The following is a 19,203-nucleotide window of genomic DNA, read 5'->3' as shown; positions in this document are numbered from 1 at the left end:
ATATATATATATATATATAAACAGAGAAAAGTATAAGGAATTAGGAGAACAGAAGTTAAGTATTTTAGTTGTTCTTTAGGTATCTAATTTAAAATTTCTAAGAAAATGGCCAAAAGCCATTGAAAAAATATATTCTGAATATTTATAAAGCAATAAACACATTTTTATCCTCAAAATATTAATTCGTTCCTCCTGAACTCTTCTCAGACAGAAAGAAAAATTTTTGAAGGAAAAAATAACTTGTCTAAAAAAGATGCACATTTATTACCACTCATCATGCAGGTATTTTTTTCCATCCAAATTTAAAAATCTTTTCTCCGAGTCATCAACAACAATAACAAAACAATTACTTTTGCCGTACAGTTTCGATGTTGACCCACTGAGTAGCCATTCTGGTGAGTCGTAGGCGGTTCTCACTGCTTTCTCCTGCCATTCCGAATGGTAGCTTTTTTTAAAACTTTCTTCCCTTTCTCCTTCATTTTCCGTTTATTTTAGTTCAAGATCTTTAATTTTGCTTTTCTTTCTATTTTGCTTTTCACCTTTTACATTTGACGCTGCGGTGTCAAAGAACTTCCGATCCAGGGGTTCACGATTTTTTTCCAGGGTTTAAAAAGGGTTTGCGTGTCATATTCGTGGTCAGTTTTTGCTTGAGCTTACTCGGAGTATCATCTTCTTTTGGAATACCATTTCAGTGTAAGGATTTTTAACTCTTATAGGTAACGTAAGAATAACGAAAAATGATTTTTTATTTTTAATTTAGATGAATAATATATTTCATTTTTAAAATTTCGTTACAAAATATTTTATTTATATTTAAAGTATATTGTGTACCTTTTAATGCAGTTTTCTGGGTAATTCAAAAAACATTTTTTAGCTTTTTTAAAAAAATATCATTTTAGTTGTAAGGATTTTTAACTCTTATAGGTAACGTAAGAATAACGAGAAAAAAAATTTATTTTTAATTTAAATTAATAATATATTTTATTTTTAAAATTTCGTTAAAAAATATTTTATTTCATTTTTTATTTATATTTAAAGTATATTGTGTACCCTTTAATGCAGTTTTCCGGGTAATTCAGTAAACTTTTTTTAGATTTTTTAAAAAAATATCATTTCAGTGTAAGGATTTTTATTTCTTATAGGTAACGAAGAATAATGACGGATATTTTTTTTAATTTCAAAATTAAGTGAATGATATATTTTCATTTTAAAATTTCGCAAAAAATATTTTACTTTCAATTTTATTTATACTCAAAGTATATTCCGTCACTTTTAAAGCGGTATTCTAGATAATTTCCTCAACTTTTTTTGTAATATTTTCTGATGATATAACTTTCAATGTAAGGATTTTTTAACTCTTGCTTGAGCTCTGTACTAGAAATAACGAAAAATTGTTTTTATTTTTAATTTAAGTGAATAATATATTTATTTTTAAAACTTCGGTGAAGATTTTTCATTTTCATTTTTTATTTAAAATATATTGTCTCTCTTTAAATGTTGAATTTTAGGTAATTCGATAAACTTTCTTTGCGAGTTTTTCTAAAGAAATATCATTTCAGAGTTATGATTTTGAAAGTCTTAAAGGAGTTTATGGTAACAATAACGAAAAGTGATTTTTATTCCAAATTTAAGTAAATTATAAATTTTTATTTCTGTAATTTCGTCAAAAAATATTTCATTTTCATTTTTATTTATACTTAGAAAGAATCGTGTACCTTTTATAATATTATTTTAGGCAACTCAATATTTTTTTAATATTTACTAAGGAAATATAATAAGGATTTATTAGATAGAAAAAAAAACACTATCTCAAACAATTAATAAATTTCCAAAAAAATTCTTTGGAAAAAAGTTTTTAACTAGCCTAAATTTTATCTGAATAGTTTAAATTCCCAAAAGGTTTAATGAAAACAATTTACTTTCATAAATATCTAATAGTACCACAAATTATTAAAAATATCTAGTAGAATCAGAAAGTATTACTCAAATAACTGGAGAAAAAAAAATATTCGAAATTTCTAAGCATGATACAAAATTTGGTGAAAAATGTACCTGTAAGAAAATCACATTTAAATCACAAATAATTTTCTTAGCAATCATTGCTAATTTTTATTGCTAATTTTTAATTTAACTTTTATGTTAAAAAACACTAGGTGTTATTTTAAATTGCGCTTTTCAAGTAGATAAAAAATTAATGAATTTCATATATTTATAGCTTGAGTTTTGAGAATAGTTTCAGTCTTTATATTGAGTAACTCAATGTCTATCGAAACATGGAAACAAGTACTCAAATAAAATTAACTTTTAAAGATTAAAACAAAATAATACACAAATATTTTTTTCAAATGTGCTTGTAAAAGCAAGCTCATTTTATAGTTTTTTTTTTTAAGTCTTTTATTTGTAATTACATGATGAGGCAGCTACGTTACTAATCAAGCTCATATCAGTGAAGAACATTTAATTCCCATATTAGTAAATGCTCATTATATCTTTATTGAAGAAAAGTTTCTAACGGAAATATTAGTAGGATTTTTTTTTATTGTAGTAAAATATTATTATATGTAAAGATAATATAGTACGAATAATTTTTAATGAAAATCAAAATCATAACCATGTACTAAACTTTAATAAAAAATGTTTTTTTTTAAAAAAACATCCAATTGGTGTACTGCCAAAAGGAAGAGAAAAGTATGTATTCGTGTGGCTGTTTTGTAGGAAGACTAAGAGTGATTGAAAAAATTTATTTTGTTTCGTAATTTTGGAAACAGAACTAAATAAGTTATACAAATAAGTTATTTAATTTAATCATCTACATGATCAGTTTTTATTAATACTTAAAGCGGAAAAACAAGCTTTTATGAAAATTTAAATTTTTCCTTACTATTTATGAAAACACTTATTTTTCAACAAATTTCGCAAAAGAGTATTATTAATTAATTAATGTTTTCAAATTTTAGTTTAAGTGATGTAGAATGCGTGAAAAAAAAATTATTTATCATTTATTTTAAGGGATATAAATGATCTAATCTAATGGTCTTATACAGTAAGTAAAATCCCTGGATATGGTAATATAATTAAAAAACAAAATTTCTTATTCAAAATATTTACTTATCCATTAAAGTGTTAAAATTAATAATACATAAATAAATCACTTTTTTTTAATTATTATAGATTAAAAAAAGCAAGAAATACAGAAAAATTATTATTGTTAAACAAAAATTTTACATGTTGAGGTATTTTTATTTTAAACAGATATGCTATTTAAGAAATATTATTAAAATAACTTTCTGTTTCTCAATCTCTCGAAGTACGATATTATGCTTAAATCTTCTAAAAACGTATACTTTTTAAAGAGAAGAAAACTTTTATGCAAATTATTTAAAACTATTTAAACATTTCTGAAAAATATTTTTAATTTTAAGTTTTATTTAACATTTCTGAAAAACATTTTTAATAGAATTAACTATTTTTCACTATTATTATATATTTCATTACATTATTATTATTAATTCATATTTTTTGGTAGAATATTGTCATGCGTAAAAAATGAATTATCAATAGTTTCAAGTTTTTTTAAATAAAAAAAAGAGCTTTTAAAGCATGCGAAAAAATAGGTGGCTGTTTATGTTTGAGAAAATAATAACCAAATAGTTCTACACATTGTTGCCGTTTCAAATTTTAATCTTTAAAATGCTTTCAAAAATTTAAAACTTACATCTAATGATATCGTATGAATTTAAATCATGTAATGTTTGACTCATAAATATTAAAGTACTTTTTATGAAAACGAAGATTGCGTGCACCAAAGTTAAATTTGAAAAAATAGTATTAGTTGTTTGTGTTATAAAATTACTTTATGAATAGTTAAACTTTGAGTTCCATTAAAAATTAGGCATTGATTCTAAAAATAAAGTTCTTATGTAAATTCGAAGTTATTTTAAGTATAAACTTTTTTTGATGTGTTTATAACATAAAATGCGCATTATTGTTATAAGGTTTTATAAATAACAATTCAAAAAATAAAATTTGAAGAGAATTAGAAGTTACTTTTATTTCACGTTCTATGAAACTAACTAATTATCGTCACTACAGAATGTTTATTTTACGATTACATTTTTTTCTCTTACTTCGTGAATTATTTATAGTTCAAAAGGAATAAAAGCAGGAATCTGCAAAAGACTTTGCCATGTAAATTGTATAGCTTACATTTCCAAAAACCTCTTATTTTAATACATTAACTAATACAACTTTTTTCAATATTGATTTCAACCACTAAAACAGTAGTTGTGTTTTCAGTTAAAGTCATGATCTAATTCCTTTATAATTTTATGTAATAGAAATTAGCCTATTCTGTACAATTATAGTTTAGTAAGTCATCAAAAAATACCAATACATCATAAAATCTTTTGAACTAGAGTAAAAATTTAATAAAAACTTTATTAATTCTAAAATAATTAGTAGGCATTTCTCTCTCTCAATTAAAATATTTTTTTAAATTGTAAAAATTTTGTTAAAGTTTATTACATTGTAATAACGGTAATTGTTAAATTTATAAATTGTAATAATATGGTATAACATTTTAAAAAGTTAAATTCTGAACTACAAGACTATTTGATGCATATTATATGCTATTTTTTAATCAATCGATAATCATCGCTCTTTTTTAAATATGTGGATACTAAAAATATTAAATTCTAAATTTACTAAAATTAACTCTAAGCTAAAACTCTTCTTTATACTTTCAACTTTATCATTATTAATTTGTTAATTAAAGCAATGAATATTTTCTTATTAAAAAATAACATTATTATTGTTATTTTTAAATTAGCTATTATCTCGAACAGTCAGAATTTCTTTAATAAGTTTTGCTCTATGCTGTTGCATCTTGATTGTTGTAAACAGTGGTCAATTCTACGTTAGCGTTTTATGCAAGAATCTATGGCTGATATAATTTTGAACAACCAATAATAATGTTTTAGAATAAAATAAACTTTCAAATTTTCTTTAAAGAAATTGTTGCAACCTGAATTTCTTATTCATGGGATAATATTGGTTTAAAGACTTTTAAGGAAACTATTTTTTGCAAATTTATTTAGAATTCATCTTTATTTGTGATCGATAAAAAATTAGAAAGCTTTTTAAGCCAATAACAGCCTCTTCAGTCGATATTTCTATTTTTGAATCACTTAAGGACAGTTTTCACATTTTTTACTGTGCAGAATATATTAAAATGCAATATACTCGAATTGTGACTAATATGGTCGGATCATGTTCATTCTTTATTAAAAATTAGATTTCCGTATTAAAAGTTAGAAAATATATCCTGTATCGTAATGTCAAGAAAAAGGGAAAAAATTATTCATTATAGGGGTCGCAAATTAATAAATTTAGGGGTATAATAAACGAAATATATTAATAAAATCTGCTGCATTATTAATAAGAAAATCTAGAAGAAAGCTGGTTTCTAATTATTACTCTATTTTTCCTACTTCAATCAAACGGGTTTGGTTACGTCTCACCTTCTTCAATAATGCTTTGCTTGATTTCAACAGCATTTTGGCAAAAGCACTAAAAATGCATTAATGGAACGGTCTTTTGAGAAATAACTGCATTTTAAAGAATGTATTGTTGATATAGAATTATTTGCTTTAAAATTTACATTATTTTCTAACTTTAAAAGAATAATTTAAAATTAATGAATCACATCTAGAAACATATTAGTTTAGCAATTATTTTACGTTCGTAAATTGTGGGAAAAGTCGCATATAATTTCTTACAATAAATATAAATAAAGACATTTCCGTTACTTTCACATTACGGGTAATTCACTGGTTAAGTAAAGTATTTTAATTACATTAAATATTGGTTTAAATTAATAATAAATTAAATAATTGATTGCTGTTTTTTTTCTCGTTTCAGATCTCAGTCATAATGAATCGAAAATTCATTTGCCTATCTTTAGCAATATTGGTATTTAGTTCCTGCCTAGTTCGAGATATAGAAGCTGGACACAAACTACATCTGAAAAGAATAGCCAAGATGATTTTAATAGCCAATGCACTTACAGGAAAGAAAATTCTATTCCCCCTACCACTTCCCCTTCCCATCCCAGTATTTCAAGAACATATCAAACATGTTCCTTATGAGTAAGTATTTTTTTGCACAAAATGTATATGTAAATCCCCTTTTTTGTGATTACTTGGTACACTGTCAAAAATTTCTCGGAAAAAATTGGTTTAGCAACAATTGGTTTATTGGTTATTTTATCATATTCGAACGAAACAGTCAAAGAACCATAAATAAGATGGTATTCAAACCGTTAACTGTGAGAAAGCCCGTCTAATAACTGTTTTCCCCTAATACGGTTAAACAACTAATGAAGTCACTTAGTTCCTCGTAGCTGGGTACATGTTATAGCCGAGAGTGTTAATTCAACAATCTCCTGACAGACAGAACAGGGTTTTGAGTTCCAAAGCTGACACCACAATATTTCCTCCATTCCCTTAAACATATGGAGACTTTCCAGATTTGTGACCTTGCAGTATTAACATAAGATTATCTCATTCACGCCTAGATGGCAGCAACATACAGCTGCTTAACACAAAAACGTCTAATATTCCTAAACAAAAAGATAAATTAGTTAAACCACATTCATTGGCTCATTTGATAAAATACAAATCATTCACAGCCTACCTCCAATGTTTATTACCTAAAGAAAAGCCTACCTCCAATGTTCAGTTAAATTTGTATTTTATGGTTTTGAAACCATGCTAGTTGTAAATGGTTGCAAAACTGTATAATTTTGTATGCATGGTCTTTTAACCATACTAGTTGTAAACAGTTCCAAAACCATAAAGGTAGAAAAAAGTTCTTTACCGTAAACTTTACGGTTAATTGAGGGGACAGACAGCTGTCGGTCATTTTACAGTAATTTCAGAATGAAAAGTTCAACTGCGTATTCTTTATGTCCTTGTGTCAGAATGTTGTCCTTCTGAATTTTGGACAACGACTACATGGAGAAATTTTCACCCCGATCCTTGTGTTTTCCAAACACGCCTTTACAAAATTAAATAATTTAAAATTAAATAAAAATTTTATGAAATTAAATGAATTAGATATTACAAAATTTAAACATCCACTATAAGGAAAACTTTTAGCCTCCGAATACAAAAATAATTTTAAAATTTTAGTTAGTCGGTTCAGGAGAGACATTTAAAGAAATAAATTTTTTCTATTACCCTAGCACTTTTAAAAATAAACTGTAGACGATTCTGTTTCGTAATTTATTGCACGCTGTAATTTTCTAACTTTTTTTAATAAAATTAAATAATTTAAAAGCAACGGCATTCGAAAATAAAGAAAACTTATGTACTAAAAAGCGAAATTAATTGCTAAAGAAAAATTAATTTCGCTCTTACGATTTTCATTTCATAAGCCTTACTTATCAAGAATAACAGGCAATAGTTTAAACCTGAAATAAATTGCATTAAAAACTATTTAAATTTGAAAAAAAAAATTAAAACAATTCAAATTTGATTTAAAAAAACTTTGTAATCGTAATTTTAAGTAAACTACTACATTTAAAATAATTCAAACTTGGAAAAAAATTTTACGATTTCCATTTTATAAACTCACGCCTTACTTATCAAGAATAACAGGCAACAGTTTAAACCCGAAATAAATTGCATTGAAAACTATTTAAACATGAAATAAATTAAAATTAAAACAATTCGAATTCGATAAAAAAAAAAATTTCAATCATAATTTTAAGTAAACTACTACATTTAAAATAATTCAAACTTGGCAAAAAAATTTAGTGTCGCCTAGCTGCGTGCATTAAATCAAAGTTCAATATCCTAAATAATCTTAAATATTTTTGAATAATAGCAAATGTTTATTTACGCCTTTCAAAAAAAGCCAATGTTCCAAACTCATAAGTTGCCCATTGATTTTCTCCTTTACGACTTTTTGATTATTTTTATCTAAATCAGGAGGGAAATGACAAAATTCCAACTGAAACTCCATCACATTACTTTTGCAATTTTAGGAGGAAGGTAATTTTCGTGTAATAATGTTAGAAGACTTTTCAAAATTACTGGTTGAGTTATATCCGCATGACCTGAATATTGATATCGTCTACTTGTTATTTTTCACACACCGAAATGAAAGAATTTTAAGTATTTCTGTGAAAATTGGCAATAATAATAAAAAACTATTCCTGTTCAAACAATAGCTTGAAGGAAGTGATGTTTTCATAAAGATAGTAAATTGAAATACTAAAAAGAAATTACTTTTATTTTTATTACAAAGCCAGAATATTTACTGCCATTCTTCATCGTATTCACCTATAAACCATGGGAACATTACCATGTAGATTTTATAAATCGAAAACGAATTTGATCAAAATAAATTGGTGAGAAATTCAAGTTAATGTAGATTTCTGTCGCATTCTTTTACTTAGTTCTATATTGAATTGTCCCTTTAACTTGATAATCTATTTTAGCAGTTCCCAATTTTTTTCCGCAATTGAACCCTAACTGATCAAACTTCTATCGATGGAACTTCAACTTTATAAAAATGTATATAAAGGTAATTGTGAACGAATTCAACAATAATATAGTACTTAATTTCAAGAATACTTAATAAGACAAATGAGAGTCGTTTAGGCTTAGAGGATAGAGCGTTGAACAAGGTGAGGTAAACCGGGTTCGCATCCCAGCGATGGCTGGTCTATACGAATTCCGCCCCTGGCTCGCACCGACCACAGTGCAGACGTAAATTATCCTCAATGGTAAACGGATTATGGGTTAGAGTCCTCTTGCCGTCAGGCTAACCGTGAGAGGTTTTCGTGGTTTTCCTCTCCAAGTAACGCAAATGTTGATGAGTTCCATCAATATGACCTCTACAAAGGCCAATTTTAAGCATAAAATAATACTTAATACTAGGTTATACTTACACATATTAAACAATACTTAAACCAGGAGTTTCCTTGTCTTCCGGAAAGGATTTAAAATTACATGGCTACGGAGTTCAACATTAGTAATCGTAAACCCGAAATTGGGTCGGCTGTTCAACCACGGTTATAAAATAAAACCGGACGAATGACCACAGGGCTGACGTAAAATATCCTCAGTGGTAGACGAAACATATGTTCAAGTCCTCTTTACTATCAGGGTAGCCGTGGGTGCTTTTCACGGTTTTTCTCTCCAAATCAAATTTGGATTAGTACCATCAGTAAGTCCTCCACAAGGGCAAGTTTCTCTCAATACTTGATCCAAAAGTTCCCTTGTCTTCTGGGTTGGATTCAAAATTACAAGGCTTCAGAATAAAGCATTTTCGGTTGTTAACTCAAAATTAGGTCGGCTGTTATAGAATAAAACAAAAGGATGTTTTTCATTAATAATCTTAGTTTAGATTTTTTGTCCTACAACTGAATTCGCAGTCCCAGAGCTTCGTCTTGTCTAGTACTGAATTGATTTTTGGTGTATATACATGAACTGAAAACGAATAAAATAAAATGAATTGTGTTTTTTTTTTCAATGAAAACTAAAAAGAACTGCTCTAAACCTTGAAAGCGATTATTACGGAAACATATTTTTTAATTAGCAAATTTAGTTTGATATGAAAAAACCAGTGGTAAATAATATTTTTTTTTAAAAAATGCAAGTCTTTTTCCTAATTTATTTAATATATTGTTATTAAAGGAATTATGTATTTATTTTTTTATAAATTGCCATTACCTTTTTACTCGCCTTTCAACCGAAATATTAAATAAATAATGGCTTATTGATTAGATTTAAATATACTTAATAGTTCAAAAATCCTCGCGTTTTAGAACGAAAGTTCTAAATGTTAGAACCCCTTTAAACGTTCACGAAACTCTAGGGTTCCGCCAAACACCATTTCGAAACTGCTGATTTATTTTAAAAATTGATAAATGCAAGAAAAAAAAGGAAAGTCTATTTATTAATCAAAGCTATGTTTGGCAAATTAGTTTATATTCTTAAAAAAAAATATTTTCCATAAAATGTGTTTTGAAAAATATCGTTTAATGAACCATTACCAATGTAACAAATTCAACTTAATTACACTAAACCCTTTTTATTAAATCACGTGTTTTGCTCAAAATGTAAGATATTTTAATATTTTCAGCGAGCTTTTATTTATTTTATACTTTTCTTAATGCTTCTACTACCAAATTTTTCTTAAATTAAATAATAAAATAAGTAAAAAATATCATTTATATTGCTATTTATTGCAAAACTTTCGGCTAAAGTAAACATAAAGGAATTAAATATAAAGCAACAAAATATAAAGTAATTAAAAGATCCTGTTTAAGTTGCTCGTACCACGCATTTTTTCTTAGTGTCAAAAATAATTGAAAGTAAACATATTTAAACAAATATAAACATAACTAACGAATTACAGAAGTTAAGTTTATTTTATAATTGAACTTGATTATATTAACAAATATATTTAAAGTGAAAAATAAAAATAATTTTAAAGAGTATTAGAAAATACCATACTTCAGACTTTACTGAAAACCATTTTTAATTTAACGTATGAATTAATTTAGTTAGTTACTCAATATTAGTTCCTAATTCAATGTTTATATTATAATAATTCAAACTAAAAAAATTTATTTAAATCAAATTTTAATTTAAAAGCAAAATTGGTTTTCAATTAAAAGCTTAGTGTAAGAAAGTACCAAGTGACATTATAAAAATTCGAAAAACGTTGAATTTAAAAAATATCATGATGTAACTTACTTTTTTCTGACTAGTGTTTCGTAAACAGCTTCCTGTTATTTCTATAGTTTCTAAAGCTGACCTAAATTCCATAAAATCTCATTTAGAACCTTCATTTACTAACTCTTCAAATATGTGCTAAGTTTTCTGCAATTACAAAAATGTATAACTTCTTAAATATAGTAAAGAAAGTAATACTTTTGTTTTAAATGAAAACGATTAATTAAAAAGAATCAAACTATAATTTCTTCTTTTTTTATTTTATTTCAAATAATTTTTCATTCACAGAGCTTCCTATTGTTTCAATATTTTTTTTAAACTGATGTTCCCTAATTCACTAAAATGTATCATAGAACCTTCTTTCGCTAATCTCTTCAATTATATGTTATACTTTCTGAAATAACAAAAATTTAACCAAAATGACTTGCGTCAAAATTTTTCAGAAAAAAATAAAAGGAAAAATAGCAATACTTTTCTTTTAAAAACGAACGATGCTTTTTACAACAGTCAAAAAATAGTTTCCTCTTTTGCTTGAAATATCTTTTCAATCTATTTCCAGTTCTTCTTCTCAACATTCTTCATTCATAATACTTTAAAAACAGAAACTGGAATAGATATTCGAACAGAGGCTATTCATCTAGAGCAACGCTATTCTAAAGAATATTATTAACCAAAAACAAGTTCATATTATAGCTCTCATCTGCATTTTGATTTCTATGATTGATCTATTCAAGAACTCTTCTTTTCTTTTGTTAAGTTTCTTACTTTCCTTTTAACAACCTATAAATCTAGATTTGAATTTTTAATCAAAAACTAAGGTCATGATTTCTTCACCTTTCTATATATTTTTGAATCATTCAATTTCTTATCGGAGGACCAATTTAATGATGATGACCAGCTTTCGATTCTTTTAGAATCACGACTGCGGTGTTAGAAATCGTTATCTGAAAACTTGAAATAATTAGATTTCCATTTTATGCGTTTAAGAATCATGCATTAAAACGAAAGAGATAGAAATATTTTAAGTCCTATTTTCAGCTTTTCCTGGAGTGTTTTGACTTCCTCATCATCAATCAAACTAAAACTTTTGGCTTATAGTGCAATTTCTATAAGTTTTATTTTATCATTGTTACCTCTTCCTTCTTTAGGCTCTTCACATCATATATATATATATATATATATATATATATATATATATATATATATATATATATATATATATATATATATATATATATATATATATATATATATATATATATATATATATATATATATATATATATATATATATATATATATATATATATATATATATATATATATATATGTTTGTGTGTGTATGTATATATAAATTAATCAGACAAGAGAACAAGGGGAGAGATCTCGGACTCATTTGCAATTCAGTGCATAATAAAGATTTTGTTACATTTATAATTTCTGCTTCACACATTATCGGTAGTAAAATGGCTTTAAAATATAATTTTATAGTTAAAAAATCATTTTAAGTGGTATAACCAATTAGATCTTGAAATTTTAAACCATAAGGTAATCATTATTTCTATTTAATTAATTCAATTCAAACAAAAAATCTGCTTTCTGGGTAAGAAATACGTAAATTGAAATCAGCACTCATTATTATTATTGTAGCAATAGTACTTTATTTACGTCGTACTGGAGCAGCACACTAGGGTATAGGTGATGATCTGGGAAGCATGGCATGCATTGATCCAAAGACACGCATAACAATTTTGATCCTCTCCGACGATCAGCGAGCGAAATCAAGCACTTTACGGTAGAACAGTAACGAGAAACGATGCCGCACACCCTTGGTCCTTTCTTAGACAGTCAGTAATGCTTGACTTCTATGGTCTACTTGGAATTATGATCTACTGTTTAACGATCAGGCTCAACTGTGCGATCACTTATTTGGGTGTGGATATTTTCATTTACTATAAGTTACTCATTACAGTGTACTAAGAATTTATTTTTCTAACAGTGTGTTTTAAAATAAAAGAAAGAAAGAAACTAAGTTCTATTAAAATTATGACTCAATTTCAGAATTAAGTTAAAATATAGATAGAATTTAGTTTTACTCATCCTAATGTTTGAGCATTGACTGAGTTCAAATTCTGATCCGGTTCCTTAACTCTTCAATTTAGAGTTTTCGTAAATAATTCAATATGGTAGGCATAAAATAACACGAAAATTACCGTGATGTATCTTACTAGTATTATGGATATAAAATTTAAAACATCATGGATATAAATCTGTACATAATAATATTAATAAAGAAAGTTTATCTATCAAACTCCAGTGTTTAACGAATTGTTTAGTTTGGTTTAACAAAATGAATTTTTTTTTCCTCACTAAAAAATATTATTTTTATTGTTGTTAATAAATGCGAGAAACAAAATGAAAATTACTTTCATCAGCAATTATTTGTTACTACAGTAAACAATTTAAAAGAAAATATCACTTTAAATTGCTAGGACAATAAGAGGACAATAACAGTAAAATATATTAGATACTCCTCAATTATATGCATCTAATAATTGTTTTATACAGATTTTCTGACATCACAATTCTTTAACATGTATTTTTTATATTTTAGGGCTATGGACTATGGCATGGGTGGAGGCTATGGAGGTGGCATGGGAGGCGGCTACGGTGGCGGCATGGGTGGTGGCTATGGAATGATGGGAGGAGGCGACTATGGTATGGGAGGCATGGGTGGAGGTGGTGGATATGGCATGGGAGGAGGTGGAGGATATGGTATGATGGGTGGTGGAAAAGGCGGTTATTAAAAAAAGCATGAAAAATGTTTTTTCAAAAGTATTAAATCTTGTTCACCTCTTCTTCAAGAATACAGGAGAACTAATGTCAAATATAGTGGATAAAGAATTCATTGTAAATATTTCATCCTCATTTTTATGTACAAAATGTTTTAAGGTTTGAGGTATGTTTATGACGGTATGGCTGATGTATTTTTTTGTATATAGGTATTTTTCTATTAACATTTTGAATCGTATTTTGTTCTAACGTTAATATAAGTTTCATAGCTACACTACACAACATTCGAAAAAAATTAACTGTACAACTAATTATAATTTTTCTCTTAAAGAAGTAGAACTTGAGTAATCTAATTATTATCTCGAAATATTTACAATGATATGTTAACTATAGTTTACAATATTTGTTTTGGTCTCTATTTTAAAAGCATTGTTAGAAATAATACCAGGGCCTGATTGAGTTAGAACACATAATAGAATAATTTGCTGATAATTTCCCATTCAAAAAGTTTATGAGGCTTTATAAGAATAGCGTTCCCCATCTACCCATGTGATTAACAGGCCCTGCATGATCCAGTAAAATTAATGTTTATTGTTTCAATCGAGTTCAATTATAAATTCAATATACATATTGGCAGTAAATATTATAGTACTGGAAATATTGCAAAGATTTATGATTACATTATAAGGTAGTAAATTTTCTAATATAATTGACTAAAAGAAATGGAAAGTCAGAAACGAAATTTTAATCCTAAAAATTGCAGAAATATCACTTCAGATCTAAGCTGCTAACATATTATCAAATGATTATCATACGCTCATAAAGTTCTATCCAAGTAAAGTGTCAGCTGAATTTATTTGAATTTAAATTTATAAATGCAAGAGATAAATAAATTATGCTACCATTTTGAAAACCGAAATAAAATCTAAGAAAAATCCGTAAGAGTTAGCAGCTATGGGAGGGATAATTAATAAATAAACTAATAGAAAAAATCTTTTTTTAACTTTGTTCGATTATACTACCTTACTATCACTGCCTGTGTCACTTTAAGAAAGGGTATCAAGAAATTATAATGATATAATCCGAACGATTGGTAACAAGAAATTTACATTGCAAGAGTAAGCTTCTATTTTTCGTCAACTTTTGCAACATTTTTTTTAAATTTTATTATTTTAACATGGTCTTTCGAAACTCTTCCTCCAAGAAAAACATAAAGGTCAAAACTTGAAAACAAAATTTCAAGCGTTATATGCCATCTTGCTGTAAAGAATTATCTGGGCCTCAGAGCAGACAGTTAATTAAAATATTTCAAAAGTTTTTTAGTTTCTCTAAAAATCGCCGAGTTGGAGATAGTTTCCCCCTTTATGAAAATTAGCAGTGCCTTCAAAAAACAGCTTTAAGATGATCTCAACAAAATAATTAGTTATCTTTGTTTTCTAGATAAACAAATTTATAAATAAGGATGTCAATAATTTCTTGTTTCAACTATATGAGTTTTAAAATTTGTGAAAAAATTGAAACGGATGGAGTCTGACTGAAAGATTTTGTCCAGATTTTTTTACTTCCCAAGCATTTATAAACATTCAAAATGTGACATGCTATTGTTTGTAAATAGAGGTTCATTTATCTGTACAATGACTAAGAGCTTGAAAATTGTGCTTATTATTTAATAAAAGCAATAAGGAAAGTTTCTTTCTTTCTGCAATCAAGTTCATTGTTTTAAAAACATGTTATTCAAATTTTAAGATACTTACAAAAATTTATATCAAGAACTTTTTTGTCTTCCTAAAACAATCAAGATAATAATACTTAATGGTTATTACATTTTTTAAATACTTAAAAAATTTCAAATCTTTTGATATTTTATAACATATTTTGGCTTTTTAAAATAATGAGTTTTGGCAGATTGCTTGGGAATATGAAGATTTTTTTAATGAAGTAACATTTTTTTAAACTTATTCAATTTATTTTGTAAGCAATTGATTCTCAATTTTTTCACTAACAGGTTACGTATTGAAAAAAAAATTATCCATTCTTTCAATTGTTCAAAACGTTTCATAAATATATCTTATTATAATTATTAATAATAAAACTATGAATATCATTAATTTTATAAACATTAACTTCAGTCCTAACATTCGTAAAAATCTTTCCTAAAAAAATAAATTACAACAGTTTAACAACATTTGCTTTCATTTAAAAAGTATTTCAGTTATTAATATTTCGTCATAATCAATGCCATAATTGTACATATACAAACATTGTGATAAATTATGTACTCATTTACAATCTGTAATATATGTAAAATGTTCATTATAAGAAATATATTGTATATTTTGTTGTATAAAAATTGCCCCTGTCGTTTAAGGCAATAAAACATTTTATAAAAAAAAATATCCCTGCTTTGTTGTTTACATGACTCAGATACACACCTATGCAAATACTGTTTGTCTACGATAGGTACTCTGTCCGCCACAAAGTCTGCGGCAGTCTGGTGCTATGGAAACAAGAAGAGAGCATTTTAGGGAGGGTGGCTTCGATGAAGAGGTCTCCTTTTCTTTCGCCTTCGATGATAGCTTGTATGGGGAGTATACCAGATTGGCTGACTCAGCCACCAGTAGGAGACTTATTTAATCTGATTCAAGAACTTTTTTAAGATTCGCATGAATATTTCTTTCTTACTTAAAATAATTCTCTCGATTCAATCAGTTGTTATTTTTTAAATACAAAGGAAAAAAAGTGAACAAATTCTGACATTAAGGGTAGTACAGGTTTTTTTAATATTACTTTTTAATTTTACGATATTTATTATGAATGTTCATTGATTGTTAGATGGTTTAATTTCTAAACTTGCACATTTTTTAAAGCAGTTAATTTCTTTTATTACTTGAATTTTCTGGAAAAAGTGAAGAGCTTAAACTTAATAACTCTGATTTTAAAAGGAGATAAAACTTTTGCTGAAAATAAAAATAGTTCACGTTATCTGTGCCGGAGAAATATTAAATATCTTTGTTTTGATTATTAATTTTTAAATATTTTATTTATTTATTTATTTTTTTTTTTTGAAACTGAAAGCAAGTGACCGCAACTAGGATGAAATCTAAAACTATCAACGATGATTTTTATCAGCACCCATCAAACCATCTGAAATTATCTGAAGTTTTTTTTGCTTAAATTACGTTTTCTTATTCATATTTTATTGTAACCTGTACAGTTTTTTTTCACTATTTATTAAAAACAGTTTTTATTAGCAAATTTATTTTTTTCTAAATAACCAATTTACTATTTATGATAAATTTATAGATGAGTTATTTATTAATAAAACATTGAGCTGCTTTAAACAATTTTATACAACTTCCATACATATCCTATTTATCAATCGTTATTCATAGAAATAACAATTTCAATTTGTCATTGTATTTGGACAAATGGCATCGATGAAAATCAGAAGAGAGCTGAAACATAAAAAGGAACAATTTATTCAAGCTATTAAATTTAATAATTAATGAAAGAATTCCTGAAATTTTGAAAATGTTCGTTACTAATGCTTCTTTTGTAAAAACACGGTATCTCTTTTAAAACCATTTGAAGGCCAGGGAAAACATCAAAAGGGTTTTTCTTCAAAAGGTCTGAACATGTGTAAAAATAAATATTTATTCTCCAAACAGGAGTTTGGCATTTATGAATAGTACAATAAGAAGGATACTCTTTATTATGAACATGAATTCAAAAAAGTTAAAGGAGGAAAAATAAAATAAAAAATTTACAACACAAATAAATTTTTTTAATTTTTTTTCTGAAACAGAAGCTTTTGAAAAAGAGAAAAGATTAAAAAAAAGGAATCAAACGCTCTAAACGATGTTTCAGGCGCGAATGCTCATTTCTCTTAACTCTAGGGCTAATACAATAGATCGAAGAAAGAAGTCTCCTTTTCTCCCACCGAAACCAGTCTTAAAGAGGGACCCCGCACCCCTACTTGAAATAATCATACCTCGTTACCATAGTCACCGCCACCCCTCCAGACGAACGGCGGACAGAGTACCTATCGTAGACAAACAGTACTGTTCACATTACATTAAATTACGTAATTTGATAATGCAAAAAGCAAAATTTAAAATCTATTAGTTACTAAAAAATTTTTAATTTAAAAAGTCAGAAATACGAATATTTTAAGATATATTGTTAGCAAGACAGCACTTCATCAGGGGGCACATTGCCTGCCAGCATACAGGAGCCTTTCTGTTGTCAATGGTAATACCAAAAACTCAGAGTGCCCCGGAGGCCTCATCATGGATAAATAAATAAGAAAAATCAATTAGAAAAATCCAAATGTAATAGCAATGAAAAATTATGATATGGCCATTTATATTTTATTTTGGTTATTCTAACTAAAACTTTATTTATTTTTCTTATATGAGAGCGTTTCATTATTTAGTCTTACTCTGTATAATTTTAAATTGTGTTTATTTGTCATTAATTTTTCATTTCTTTTACATTTAAATTTTTCCAATTGTTTTTTCTTATTTGTTTATCCATTATGGGGCCTCAAGCATAACCACCGTCCTTAATAACATTGCAATTTTTTTTCTAAAAGAATAAGTACTATTTCTTCATTAATTTTTCTTTTCAGAGCTTCATTTATTTATTTATTTCAATTTGGTACCTATTACTAAAATTAAGTAAACATCATTGATATCAAAAATAGTAGGGAAAGTTTTAAACTTTATCCTAAACGAAACAAATCAGTTCCATTTCTTCATTAGTTTTGCGGTTTAGTAAGTAGCCTTAATTAATAAATACGATCAAATTAATGAAACATCACGAGAGTCAATAATAGTATGTCTAATTTTAATATTTTTTCAATGTGATTTGCTACTATTTTCAAAATATAACATTTCTGTGCACAGCTAAGTTATATTTGCAAAATATAACTTAGCTGTGCTTATATTTGCAAAATATAACTTAGCTGTGCTAACACTGAAATTAAAACCATAAATATAACTTGAAAAAAGAAATTGTTCCAATCAGATTTGCATTACAACAGTAAATAAACTAGGTTATTAAAAAAATAAACTAAAACATTAATCCTCTAATTCAGCAAATTTTTTTCAAAGGAAGAACAAAAAAAAACTTTTTTCTCATTTTTTACATTGCTAAAAATATCTCATTTATTTTTATTGGTATTTAAAACTATTCAGGGACCAACTAACAACTTAAGGTTTCAGTTTTAAGCTGTGGATCATAGGTTGTCCATCCCATGTATGACAGCTTCTGTGCTATTATTGTTTTATTTATTCATGTTTTCATATACATAGCACTAAGTTAACACTTTTCATTGAAATGTAAATAAGCGAAAAACTTTTTTTTTTCCATTGCCTACCAGATTTATAATAAAAATTCTGAAATTCACTTAGCAATACATTGCAAAGGGAAATCTTTGCATCAACCAACATTTATTGAAGCAAACATTTATTATTTATACAAAACAAAATTAATTGAATATTAAATATATTTTTTACCAACTTAATAAATGCCTTAAATTATGAGAACTAATATTCGGAAAAATTGATGAAAAACTATTTAATTAACTAACATAGGGTCATTTCATATTAAAGTTTTAAAGAAAGTAATGCAATTAAGTAATCATATAAACTTTGAGAAC

General features: G+C 26.4%; 1 protein-coding gene across 2 annotated transcripts; it reads left to right on the top strand.

Moving 5' to 3' along the window:
- The first annotated feature begins 493 nt into the window (after window positions 1-493).
- On the top strand, window positions 494-15,935 carry LOC107445263 (uncharacterized). 2 transcript variants are annotated; one of them, XM_016059625.5, is made up of 3 exons: window positions 494-716; window positions 5,920-6,146; window positions 13,363-15,935. In XM_016059625.5, the coding sequence occupies exons 2-3, from the start codon at window positions 5,932-5,934 to the stop codon at window positions 13,553-13,555; spliced, it is 408 nt and encodes a 135-aa protein (XP_015915111.1). In that variant the 5' UTR covers window positions 494-716; window positions 5,920-5,931; the 3' UTR covers window positions 13,556-15,935. The 2 variants fall into 2 exon arrangements, with proteins under 2 accessions (XP_015915111.1, XP_015915105.1); XM_016059619.4 differs by having other exon boundaries at window positions 515-693.
- Window positions 15,936-19,203: the final 3,268 nt, after the last annotated feature.

The sequence above is a fragment of the Parasteatoda tepidariorum genome, chromosome 4 (genome assembly GCF_982258835.1).
Source record: "Parasteatoda tepidariorum strain Cologne lab strain chromosome 4, Ptep-v5.0, whole genome shotgun sequence".
NCBI classification, from domain to species: Eukaryota; Metazoa; Arthropoda; class Arachnida; order Araneae; family Theridiidae; genus Parasteatoda; species Parasteatoda tepidariorum.
The sequence above is the reverse complement of the archived record's forward strand: the minus strand, read 5'-3'. Positions and strand labels throughout refer to the sequence as shown.

What these genes read in the sequence shown, in the direction of transcription:
- LOC107445263 (XM_016059625.5), top strand. Translation starts at nt 5,932, where the DNA reads ATGAATCGAAAATTCATTTGCCTATCTTTAGCAATATTGGTATTTAGT. An exon ending in ATCAAACATGTTCCTTATGA is followed by an intron (nt 6,147 to 13,362) that starts GTAAGTATTTTT and finishes TTTATATTTTAG; the next exon opens with GGCTATGGACTATGGCATGG.